Source organism: Cryptomeria japonica, chromosome 5 (genome assembly GCF_030272615.1).
Source record: "Cryptomeria japonica chromosome 5, Sugi_1.0, whole genome shotgun sequence".
Lineage (NCBI taxonomy): Eukaryota > Viridiplantae > Streptophyta > Pinopsida > Cupressales > Cupressaceae > Cryptomeria > Cryptomeria japonica.
The window spans coordinates 234,896,452-234,909,686 of NC_081409.1; the positions used below are offsets into that span (position 1 = coordinate 234,896,452).

Genomic DNA, 13,235 nt, shown 5'->3' on the forward strand with positions numbered 1-13,235 from the left:
TTAAAATTATTATAGATGGATTTCTCATATATTATTTATCAGTTATTTTATGTAAATGCAAGTATATTTTAAAATAATTATTTGAATTTAATAAATTTTCTAACATTTCAAGATTATGTTTTGTGTATATACTATTATAGATATTTAAATACATGTATCTTAAATATTCAAATACATACTCAATACATCCTAATCTCATGCATCATGATTATAAAAGAAATCCATAGTTTTGGTAGGAGTGAGGTGGAACTTGACACTTGGAAGACTTGTCCACATCATCCTATGCTAGAGGCTTGGTGTACTATACAAGGATCTGATTCAATGATCTAATGGACTCTAAGGTCTCCACCTCAACACCCTCCTTCACTAGAGAAGGGATAGTGACATGCTTAGTCTTTGGTCTAGCTAGGGATATTGGTCCTTGGTTTTGGGTATGTTGTGCCTCCACTCTATCCCATGTGGAGCCCTTACCTGTACCTTAGGGTCGGGCTTAACCGGCACACTCTAAGCGTTAACTGCTTATGCGGTCATGCCCACTCAACAGAGATTTCCCGTTCAGAACATTTCCGTTTACAGATTTTTTTGTTTCCACCGTTTATTTCACCTAACTTCCATTCCCTAACGTCCGTCCAATCCAAATAAGAGTTGTCGTTAACTTTGAATTTGACACCGATCCCGCTCAAAATTTAGAAAGCATTTTTGCATTAAATAAAGCGGGCACTCCCATTTGTCTTGCGGCTATCATGAAAGACTTTTACCAGTTGCAAAGATTTAAATCCCTACTTGCTTTATGCAAATGGGTTTTGCAGTAGATAGAAGACATTGGTATCCTCAGGATGCAATTGATGCAACAGGTTTTCATACCAATCGATTTTAATCAATTTTATTTTCATACTACTCGCCTCTGCCGAAATCAGAGTTTTGGAACAGGGTATACTTTGGTAGACATGTATGCAAAATGTGGAAACATAGACCCGGTGAATGGACTGTTTGATGAGATGCCTCAAAGAAATGTGGTGTCATCGAAGCTATGATTATAGGATATGAACAAAATGCATTTGTTGAATAGGATTCTAAAAATCTGAACCAAATGCAATTGGCGGGCGTAAACCCAGACTCCACAACCTCTGCCAGTATCATCCCAGCCTGTGTGAAAATGGGAGCTTTAGAACAGGGTATGGACATCCATCACTGAATAAATGAAAGAGGAACTCTGTCATATGTTGTAGCTGCAACTCCCCTAGCATTCATGTATACAAAATGTGTTAGCTTTGACAAGGCACGTGAACTGTTTGACAAAATGCCTCAAAGAAATATGTCTTCATGGAACGTCCTGATTGCAGGATAATAACAAAATGGGCTTAATATATCATCTTAGGTTCATGGAGCACCAAAACAAGTTTTGAAAATATTAAATATCTAAATTTTTTATTCAATATCATCAATCCAGATTTATGATCGATTGAAATTCCAAAGTTCTATCACACTTTATGATTAAAAAATATATAAAATTAGTTGTCATCGTAACATGTTTATGCGATCTAACTAGTTGGAAATCAAGAGAATCATAGTACAATGTTTAGGATCTTAAGGATAAGATAGCTTTCACTTATAACATAAGATATATTAGTTTATTCATATAGTGAGGGGTTTGAGGATAAGGACCACTCAAAATGTCTATTCAAGATCCCAAACTTGGTTTACTCAAATGTTTATTGGTATTAATGTATTCAAAATAGATTCAACCAAAAAGTTTTTCTAAAATAGATTCAACCAAAATGTTTTTCTAAAATAGATTCAGCCAGAACATTTTCTTGCTCATAAATAAAAATTTAGATGGACCTTTCAATATACATAAAAAAGTTGGACAAATATTTTTTATGATTATGTTTTCATATACAAAGAGCAAGCATGCTTCTCGTCTTCATTTTCTTCTTTAGAACCACCATCATTTTCTATTTCAATATTTATCACCTTCCTCATTATCATGTTCAAATTCTCTCCTCGTGAAAAGTCATTTGTTTGTATGAGTTCTTTGAAATTTTAATTTCTAAATTGACTGAATCTAGATATAAGATTTGAATATTTTATTGCATGTGATTTTCTTGACCATGACTACCTATGACTCTGACTTGAATTGCATCTTCATCCTTCTCACACCCTCTTTTCATTTTTGATATAGATGACAACTTTTAAATGCCTAGAAAATTTCCTTGACTATAACCCATTATGATACTAACTACCATTGCATCTTCATATTTTTCACCTTCATTGTACAACATCTCACCACCCACACCCACCATCCCCAATCATGCTCTCTTTTTAGATGAAGATTCAACTTTAATTAGGTTTATAATTTTTCTTGCAACATGGTTGCTTATGCACCAATTTAGAATATTATTTTTAGTTATTTTTAATCATTTTTAGATTTAAGAAAGTATTTTACTTTTATATGTAGTACATCAGTTGTATTCTTATATTACCTTCTTTCTTTTGTGTGCTTATTATCTTATCACATTTGTTATAAATTTTGATTGTTAGTGTAAAAAAAGAAGTCAATGGTCTTGTCACATCCTACATTAGGCCCCTTTAATTTGGGCATTATGTGGACAAAATATTAATTAAAATAAAATAATAAAAATAAATGAATGTACAAGAAAGGGAGAGGAAAGTTGGGTGATCTCCTATAATTCACATTAACTAGTGATGTCACAAGAGGGGGTTGTCATGTCATTAATAAGACATGACATCCTTCCCCTTAGCTATCTCGGATGTATTCTTTAATTGTATTTAAAAATAATGTGTGATATTCACATAAAAAGTAAGGAGATATGCATAGACAACTATGGAAGAAGGCAAGTGGGAGGAGCAAGCATGAACAATGGTTGGAACCTAAAAAAGGGTAGCGGGTATAGAAACTACCTTGGTAGGTAGGATATTCTCAAAACTAGATTAATTAAAAATGGTTTATGATCTTTTGAGAAAAATTAATTGGCTGAAGTAAAGGTACACTCCACAATCTTTGATGACATCCATCAATATTTTGTCTGAAGGAAAGCTTACAAACAAGCTATGGATATACTTCAAGATTAAAGGATAGACAAATTTCATTAGATGTAGGAAGAAACTTAAAGAGGAAAGAATGAAAACATTGGGCAAAGAATGGGCCATGAGAAGTTTGCAATCTTTTTTGGGAGAAATGTATTTAGTGGCAAAGGAGATGATGATGATGATCTTTATGTCTAAGGATAGCTACAAAATCATGAAATTGTGAAGTGGTTTGAGAGGAAGAAACAAAAAAATTGAGGCAAAATGAGAGGTGATAATATCAGTGCCTAAATTAGAGTATCTTCAACATTGTTCCAAGAGCTAAGTATTAGCATCTTTCACATAGTTTTGGTCTTTGAATATCCACTCTTGTAGCTATCAACCTTATGATTTTCTAGATTTATAGGGGAGACTATGGTAACAATAGTGAATGATAATAAAGTAAGTTTTCTACTTTCACTTCCCTACGACTTGTCAAATGCTAAGGTTTACCTATTCATTTTCGATTGTAAAATAATGTGCAAAATTTATCCTTTCATATTACTAAGAACAAACTTATTTCAGTGCTACCTTCCTCAATTGAGTTAGTGGGTTTAGCTTGTGAGTATTGATAATATATTTTATTTGATAATCATCTTAGTGTTTCTTTTCTTTTTTTATTCTCAAATTATTCTTCATTAAAAGTTATTTTAACTTATGGCATGTATCTTATCATTAGAATTAGCCACTAAGAAAGTCAATAGGCATATTTTATTTCTTTTTGTCTTTGATTCTAATAGTGATAATTGAAAGTTATATTCATGTCCTCATATGGGGTGTTGGATGTTGAACAATAGAAACTTTTTCTCCACCCCTACATAGCTATAAAATATGTAGAATGGTTTGATAGGGATGGATGCATAGTGTCTCTCACTCATATACTAAATTTGAAATATATTCATTGGTTTTGTGCCTCCACAACTCATGCCCTGTTTTATCTCTTGAGAAAATAGAGACCCGCTTTTATCTTTTAGCTTGGCCTTATTTTTTTTTGTCTTTTGTTTTCTTTTCCATCCTCCTCTTTTTTTTTCTTTTCCTTGTTGTCTTTTTCTTCTTTCCTTGATTTTTCCCTCTTTTGTCCCCTTTCTATTTCCTTTTTGTTCTTTTCCTACCCTTGTTTTGAGCTTGCGGGGATTGCGGATCAGGGATTCCCCTTCTAATTTGAGGAATCAATCTTAATCCTTGACCCTCAACCCAGGGTTGGTGCAAGTGTTGGAAACCTAAATAATGCTCTATTGCATTGTCATTGATGTCAAACTTGTCTAGTGTTATTTATAATCAATTGATGTAGTTGATCAATTTCACAAATGTTGAATATGGTCTACCAATCTAGTGATTGACTAGTTTTAGATCCAGATGATGTGATTTAGTTGTTGGTATAATGATGTTCAATTGATGATTTGATAAGTTGTTTGATGTTTAGTTGATGATTTGATGAGTTGTCTGATGTTTAGTTGATGATTTTTCCAGTGATCGGTTAGTGTGTTTTTTTTATTCTTTAGTTGTTGATCATGTATCTAGTGGCTTAGTTGATGATCTATCATGTACACTACATGGTTCAAAATAATTAGTGTAGATGTTGTTGTTTATGTTTACATGTCGATGCTTTATCTGATAGTGTTGTTCACTTTCCTGACATCTATAGTTGTGGATGTTTCAGTATGGAAAAGAGAACTGATATGTTATTTGATAGTTATGTTGAGTAATCTTTAATATGCAAGAAAGAGTATTTATGTCCAATGTGTAGAAAAATGGAACCTTTTCTGGTTTACCATGTAATCAGTTTGTGTAAGTATGCAACAAATATTTAGTTATGATAGGGATGTATGGAAGCTTGGAGATGTTGGTTGTTGATGCATTGTGTTGTCATAGATATTAGTCTTACATGTCATTCCTAGTTGTTGTATGTTTTTTATTGCGAGTGTTTAGTAATGTATATGATTCGGGACTAGATGTTCAGATGTTATCATGTTTCCTAGTACTGATGTTATGCATACATAAGCTGGTTTCAGGAGATTACAACACAAGAAGTTTCAAAATGCAGGAAATAATGTTTAGTGTTGCAGTGGAAGAATGTTTTGCATCCTTTCGGATTATGAAGATCATGATGTGTAGATTTGGATATAATGTTTATGTAGTATGAATGATGTACTATTAGGTGTGTAGGTTCTCTGATTTCTCAAATGATGAAGCTAGTTGTTGTTGTTTTTTGATAGTAATGTTGTCTATCAACCTATTCCAAAAATTACCTAGTGGCTTTTGGATATGAGGACTCAAGGGTTGGGGTTTGGAGGACATGTTCTTCTGGTTTGTGTAGTATTCTATTATATCTTTCAAGTGTTGGTTTTGATCCACACGTTAGTTATATTTGTATGTGCTTGACATGCTCTATTTTGTTGACCCTTAGATGTTCTAGTTGATCTATCTTGTTTGGATTATACTCTTTTGATCCAGATATGCTATGGAGGATGAGTAAGATTATTGATATGGATCTCACCATAGCGTGTGGTGATCCACACTTAGTAATTTGCATTGGAAGATGTTTTTGGATTGACTGATTGGTGTGTTTCATTATCTTTCTACATGTTTATTTTGGTGTCGATCTTGGATATTGTTGTAGCATGTGGTTCATTAATATCTACCAGGGGAGTTGCAACTACAACATATGACAGAGTTCCTCTTTCATTTATGTGGTGATGGATGCCCATACCCTGTTCTAAATCTCCCATTTTCACACTGGTTGGGTTGATAATACCGACAAAAGTTGTGGAGTCTGGGTTTACATCCACCAATCGCATTTGGTTGATATTTTCAAAATCCTATTCAACAAATACATTTTGTGCATATCCTGGAATCATAGCTTGGATGATACCACATTTCTTTGAGGTGTATGGTCAAACAGTCATTCACCGTGTCTATGTTTCCACTTTTTGCATACATGTCTACCAAAGTATTTCCAGCTGCTTTGATGCATACCGATACCCTGTTCCAAAAATCCCATTTTGGCAGAGGCGAGTAGTATGAAAACCTGGAAAATAAAATTGATTAAAATCGATTGGTATGAAAACTTGTTGCATCAACAACATCATGAGGATATCCATGTCTTCTATCTGCTGCAAAACCCATTTGCATTAAGCAAGAAAGGCCTTGAAAATACCTCAAAAGCCATCTAGTAGGGATGTAAATCTTTGCAACTGGTAAAAATCTTTCATGATAGAGGCAAGAGAAAGGGGAGTTCCCACTTTATTTAATGCGAAAACGCTTTCAAACTTTTGAGCGGGATCAGTGTTCAAATTCAAAGTTAACGGCAACTCTTATTTGGATGAGACGGACATTAGGGAATGGAAGTTAAGTGAAATAAACGATGGAAACAAAAAATCCGTAAATGGAAATGCTCTAAACGGAAATCTCTGTTGAGTGGGCCCGACCACCTAAGCAATCAACGCTTAGAGTTTGTCGGTTAAGCTCGGGCGTACCTTAGAACTCCCACGTGTTGAATTAATTATGGATCTCATTAAAGACAAACTCATAATAGAATTTCCTAAAAAAGTATTATAAGATCTCATTGTTATTGCATGGAGGATGGTAAAACCCATCCAACACCTATCCCAAAATCTATTCCTTATCACATGGTGGTGGCACCAATGGGTAGAAAACCTCTTACAAGCATCGTGATTCGTGTATGGGTTGTTTGTGGATTGGTGAATAGTGCACACAAGTTACATTTCAATATTTTTTTATTTATCTTTCTCATGATATTTGTTCTGCATAAAATTATCTTATTTCTTCCCTCTTGTTGGATCAAATATTGATTTTTCCACCCATCGATTCCATGTGAGAGACAATGGATTGAAGTTATTTGATGAGGATGGACCTATGGGAGTCTTTTGTTGTTGGATCTTTCAACCTTGCACTGAATCCCTTCAGTTCTATTTTATTTATTTCTATTTTACCTATAAATCATATTACATCAAACTTGACATTTGTAAATCATATTTTTATTCATGAAGGTTCACTTCACGATGAAACTAATAGTCTACTAAAGGGCATGGATAGCAAGATAATTTTCAACACCTTTGGAGATAGACCCACCTAGTGGGGATGACTTTATTGATTAAATTTCCTTAAATATCTCTATTTTACATGTTATAATCTTATAGTATATCTATCCCCATGCTTTTCACTTGATCGTGTCACTTGGGTGCAAGATGGTTGTTCATTTTAGTAAGTAATATACATTCATGTTTCTCAAGGGGGCAATATTAAGGGGGCAATATTAATATTTATACCTTTCAAGTTTATGTGTAATTCATAAGTTAAGTTTGAATTGTGGCTCTAGTTATTCTACTTCTAATCATGTTTATCTTTACATTTTTACATTGTAGGGTAAGCCAAATGTTCATTTATGCAATTTAAAGATCATTCCTACCCATAAAAGGTCATTTTTATAATATAAATTCAACCCTACTCAAAATTTGAGAATGGCCCATTTAACATTTCATCATTTTTATTTTAAATATAAGTTTAAGCAATTCTATAGGTGAATAATTATGAGCAAAACATAGAACAACTATGTATCAACCATTGAATTTAATCAAATACTTTCAATTACTTTAATTTCTAAATGTTAAATTCAACTATATTTAAATAAACCGTCTCTCTCTCTCTCTCTCTCTCTCTCTCTCTCTCTCTCTCTCTCTCTCTCTCTCTCTCTCTCTCTCTCTCTCTCTCTCTCTCTCTCTCTCTCTCTCTCTCTCTCTATATATATATATATATATATATATATATTAAAAGTTGCCAAATTTGGCAACTAAATACATTTAATTCTCAAATATATTTTCAAAGTGAAATAAGCAACTTTGAGAAAGAAAAGTCCATCACATAAAGTTGTGTTGAATTTTCGTGAAGGAGAAATGAATCTAATTGGTCAATTTTGTTTCAATATGATCTACCCACATTATCATATGTGGAAATGTTTTGATTGACTAGTTTGTAAAACCAATTTTAAAAGGCAAAATGAAATTATAATGGCTTTGATTTCAAAGGACTAATCAATTTTTACAAAACACAAGACTAGTAGTTTTAGATGAGACAAATCATTAAAGTTCAGTTGAATTTTCCCAGACGAAAAATCAACAAGAATTAGTCAATTTTGTTTGCATGTGATTTACCCACATCATCATATGTGGAAATATTTTCATTGACTAGTTTGTACCACCAATTTCAAAAGGAAAAACGAAATTATAATTGCTTTGATTTCAATGGATTGATTAATTTCCACAAAACACAAGACTAGTAGTTTTAGATGAGACAACTCATTAAAGTTCTGTTGAATTTTCCCAAAGGAAAAATCAAGGAGAATTAGTCAATTTTGTTCACATATGATTTACCCACATCATCATATATGGAAATATTTTCATTGACTAGTTTCCACCATTGATTTTAGAAGGAAAAACAAAATTATAATGACTTTGATTTCGATGGACAAATCAATTTCCACACAAGACAAGTCCAAGATAAGGAAAAACCAACAAAGAATTAGTCTATTTTGATTGCATATGATTTACCCACAACATCATATGTGAATTTTTTTTCATTGAATGGTTTGTACCACCAATTTTTAAAGGAAAAACAAAATTATAATGACTTTGATTTCATTTTGATGGATCAATTTCCGCAAAACACAAGTCTAGTCATTTTAGATGAGACAACTCATTAAAGTTGTGTTAAATTTACATCAAGGAAAAATATAAAATCCATCAAAGGCCCAGATGGTAGGAAACTTCATCGAAGCTTACATGTTTGAAAATTTGTAATAGAAGAATTATTCAATTTTGTTTGCATATAAATAATTTTATTGAATGGTGTATACCACCAAATTAAAATAAATTTGTTAAAAACAAAAACCAAATTATAAATGCCTTGATTTTGATGGATAGATCAATTTCCATGCTATAGTAAGTCAAAGAAATGGTGAAAATATGGGTTTACCCCTTCATCAATTTTGTTTGGATAACCAGTAGAAATACTTCTATTGAAATGAGCTTTGACCGATTTAAGAGAAAAACAATAATACAAGTGTTTTGATTAATTTGCACGCTGTTGAAATTTCTAAGAAATTTTTTTTTGTTGAATAATCTTATACAGAGAAAAAAGAAATTTAAAATCTATTTATTAAAATTTAAGATAAATTACTCTCAATTTAAAGCAAAGTTTTAAAAATATACTATTTTTACATTTAGAAGTGTGGAAAATCGAATGGAGGATATTACCCCCAACTTTCCAGTGATTTGCGCCACAAATTTCGTAGGACAAATACAACTATAAATGAGCCTTTACTTTCCATTATTTTCACAGAGAGATGGCGATGATGATCATAATGTGGGTTTTGCTGTTGTTCGCAGTGATGATGTCATGCTCTTCTGCTTGTTATACAGATGAAAGAAATTATCTTTTGGATTTCAAAGAGGGCCTCAACTTCACTTTCTCTTATAACACGCTGCAGTCATGGAAGGGATATAACTGCTGTGCGTGGGAAGGAGTCGCCTGCCACCCAATCACTGCCCATGTCATTTCCCTGGATCTCAGCCCTTCCTCCCTCAATGCCTCCTGGATTACTGATGAGTATTCCTCATGGCCATTCATGTCGTGGAAGGAAATACGTGGGGGACTATTCCATCTGCACCATCTGGAGCACTTGGACCTCAGTGGAAATGCCTTCTTCCCTCCTCTTGCCATCCCTTTACAATTACATAAGCTCAGCAAATTGAGGTATTTAAGCCTGTCCAACTCTAATTTTATTGGCCATATTCCAAGAGAAATCAGTAACATGGTCAATTTAACATATCTTGATTTGTTTGGTAATTCTTTGAGTGGCACCATCCCAACATCTTTGGGTAAGCTATCAAAGCTCATACATCTTTTACTTGGTTCTAACTCATTGAGTGGCACAATCCCAACATCTTTGGGTAAACTGTCAAAGCTCACAGTACTTGACCTATCTTCTAACTCATTGAGTGGCACAATCCCAACATCTTTTGGTAAACTGTCAAAGCTCACAATACTTGACCTATCTTCTAACTCATTGAGTGGCACAATCCCAACATCTTTGGGTAAGTTGTGGAAGCTCAGAGTACTTTACCTATCTTCTAACTCATTGAGTGGCACAATCCCAACAGGTTGGGGAAATCTCACCAAACTCATATATCTTGATCTTAACAACAACCAACTAAATGGCACCTACACACTTTCTTTCTTGGATCAAATCCCCAACATTCAAGAAGTGATTCTCTCAAGGAATAAGTTGACTATAAAAGTTAATGCAACTTATATTCCCAATTTTCAACTTGAAGCCTTAGGTTTGGGATCTTGTAATATAGTTGGGGATTTTCCATCCTTCATTTCCACTCAATACTCTTTAGAGTACCTAGACTTATCTCAAAACTCCCTTGATGGAAATATTCCAAATTGGCTATGGGATTTTATATACCTTGATCATCTCAACCTATCTTGTAACCAGTTTGAAGGTAGTTTACCCTTCAAGTTGCTTGGATTTGAACACAATTCTCAAAGAAGCTCAGTTATTGATTTACATAATAATAGGTTACAAGGAAATACCCCCATTTCCTTGCAAAATGATGTGGTATTTTTGGATCTTTCAGAGAATCTATTTGATGGATCTATTTCAATAGGAATTGGGCAACATGGACAAGCTCTTAGATTTCTATCACTGGCCAACAATAATCTTAGTGGTGTTATCCCACATTCTATTTGTGAATCAAGTTATTTGGAAGTTTTAGATTTGTCAAATAATAGGCTTAGTGGTAAGATTCCCTCTAGTCTAAACAAATGCTTTTACTTATCCATGTTAAATCTAGAAAAGAATGATTTTAAGGGCACAATTCCAAATATATTTGGTAATATGTCTTTTCTAGAAACATTGAAACTAGGTTTCAATGAGCTAAGTGGGAACATCCCACCATCCCTTGCAAATTGCAATGCTTTGGAAATCCTAGATATGAGGAATAACAATATTCATGGGAGCATTTCTAGTTGGATTGAAAGATTGTAGAGTCTTCACATCCTAGTACTAAAATCTAACAAACTTGTTGGAAAGATGCCCTCAGAATTATCAAAATTGCAAAATCTTCAGATCTTGGATATATCAAGCAACAAAATTTCAGGCATTATTCCAAGTGGCTTCATGAACTTGAGTGCACTGGCAAATCAGACAGAGAACACAGATTCTCTTGGAATAGATAGTTTTTATTCTGGTGTGACTTATATAGATCATATCATCATTAGAAGCAAAGGACAAGACATGGATTTCATGAGAAATTTGAGATTGGTAAAATGCCTTGATTTGTCGAACAATAATTTATCAGGGGAAATACCTTGGGATATTGAATCCCTCAAAGGATTGATAATTCTCAATGTTTCAAGAAATCATCTCAATGGCGAGATTCCAAAATCCTTGGGGAGCATGGTGCAGCTACAATCACTTGATCTTTCTAAAAATGAATTGTCTAGAATGTTTCCTGTTGAGCTGCAAAATCTCACATATTTGAGTTATTTTGATGTGTCCTATAATAACCTTTCAGGAACAATACCACAAGGAGGACAAATGATGACATTTGATTCCTCATCAGTCTCCAGCAATTTAAATTTATGTGGCCTACAAATCAATGTATCATGCTTTGGAAGTCATCTTGCTTCTCCAAATGAAAATGATAAAAATAAAGAAGTGCTGGAGGAGGATGGATGGTGGGATATTGGAATGGGAATCGGCTGTGCATTGGGGTTTTCACTTTTGATTTGGGTGTTGTGTTTCTCCAAATCTTGGAGTGCAAAATGCTTCAGAATTATGGATGGCATTATAGACTCTCTTTTTAAAAGATGAAAAAAAAGATTGTTTCAGAAATCTGCTGTACAATCAACCTACCATGCACGCCAATTGTAGTTGTAAGTTTAATTATTTTAGAGTAATTAGGAAAATACATTTATGTTTTAATAATTTTGTAGAATGGCTTAAAACTAATCTGTACATATCTGATGAAGTTATTCTTTATGTTTCTTCAGCCCAGGTTTCAAATGCAAGTCAGTTTGGATGCTGAGATCAAGCACTAACATTCCCAAGGACTTGGGCCTCAATAAATCCCCTTGTTGAAAGTGAAAAAGTACCCCAAAAAAAAAAAAAATTATTTTCATAAGTTCTATGAGTACTAGTTTTATCATGTTGGTAATTTCAGAGTTAAAGTGGTACAAAGGCAAGCCATAGCTGTGGATGTTGTTTGTTGTATAACAGTTGGGCAACTTAATAAACAAAAGTTACATTCCAGAGACTAATATGGATTATAATTAGTTTTTTTTATAAAAGGAACGTTGTTTACTTTGAATATTTTTTACAAACACACACTGATGCAAATTTTTTTCTGAAATTCTTTCTATAGAGCAAATACTTAATCTAGTATTGGCCATCGAGACATACTTTATATGCTATGGTTAAAGTAATATTCATGGTAATTGAATTGATAAAAATGAGTCATGATGAGGATGCTTGTTTGTGATTAAAACTTGTTTAAAAGTTTTGAAAACAAAATGAATAAAATGCTTCTTAAGGGTTTCGGTCTAAACTCTCTTTAAACAAATTATTATTTATTTATTTTTAGTGGTGTACTTGAAATTTGATGTAAAATATAACATAATTGACTTATTTATGTCATCTTTTAGAAGGGGTAGATTTTAACATATTTTCAATTGAGATAATTTTGTGTTTTATATTAAGGTAGTACTCTGTATAAAACAATAAATATGAATTTATATGTAATTTCTTCTTCTTAGTATGTAAGTAAGAAGATTTACCATTATTCTATATATGTATATCAGTAAATTATATTCAAAGAAAGCACTTTGTATACCAACGAGATTAGCCATTGAATTATGACCATCTTCCAAGTTCCAAGTATCATATCTATGATCATTATGATTCCAAAACTATAACCAATGGACACAAATTGACCTCAACCAAACTAAAAGATATGGAACCAACAAGTAGAAAAATTGAAATTACAGGAAATTTACCCATCCAATCACAATTGTAAAATTTACTCTTCCAACTAAACTTATTGAATTTACCCTTCCAACTAAAT

At 33.0% G+C, this 13,235-nt stretch overlaps 1 protein-coding gene across 2 annotated transcripts; it reads left to right on the forward strand.

Annotated features, from left to right (window-relative positions):
- Positions 1–9,417: 9,417 nt before the first annotated feature.
- LOC131063355 (receptor-like protein 12) lies at positions 9,418–12,486 on the forward strand. Of its 2 annotated transcripts, none has more exons than XM_059221372.1 (2): positions 9,418–9,858; positions 12,166–12,486. In XM_059221372.1, the coding sequence occupies exons 1-2, from the start codon at positions 9,449–9,451 to the stop codon at positions 12,251–12,253; spliced, it is 498 nt and encodes a 165-aa protein (XP_059077355.1). In that variant the 5' UTR covers positions 9,418–9,448; the 3' UTR covers positions 12,254–12,486. The 2 variants fall into 2 exon arrangements, 1 of the variants encoding a protein (XP_059077355.1); XR_009372578.1 differs by lacking the exon at positions 9,418–9,858 and adding an exon at positions 9,875–12,048 and having other exon boundaries at positions 12,166–12,469.
- Positions 12,487–13,235: the final 749 nt, after the last annotated feature.

Bases quoted from the DNA above. Each gene is read 5' to 3' on its own strand.
- LOC131063355 (XM_059221372.1), top strand. From the start codon at position 9,449: ATGGCGATGATGATCATAATGTGGGTTTTGCTGTTGTTCGCAGTGATG. The intron at 9,859-12,165 runs GTATTTAAGCCT...ATGTTTCTTCAG, and splicing joins CATAAGCTCAGCAAATTGAG to CCCAGGTTTCAAATGCAAGT.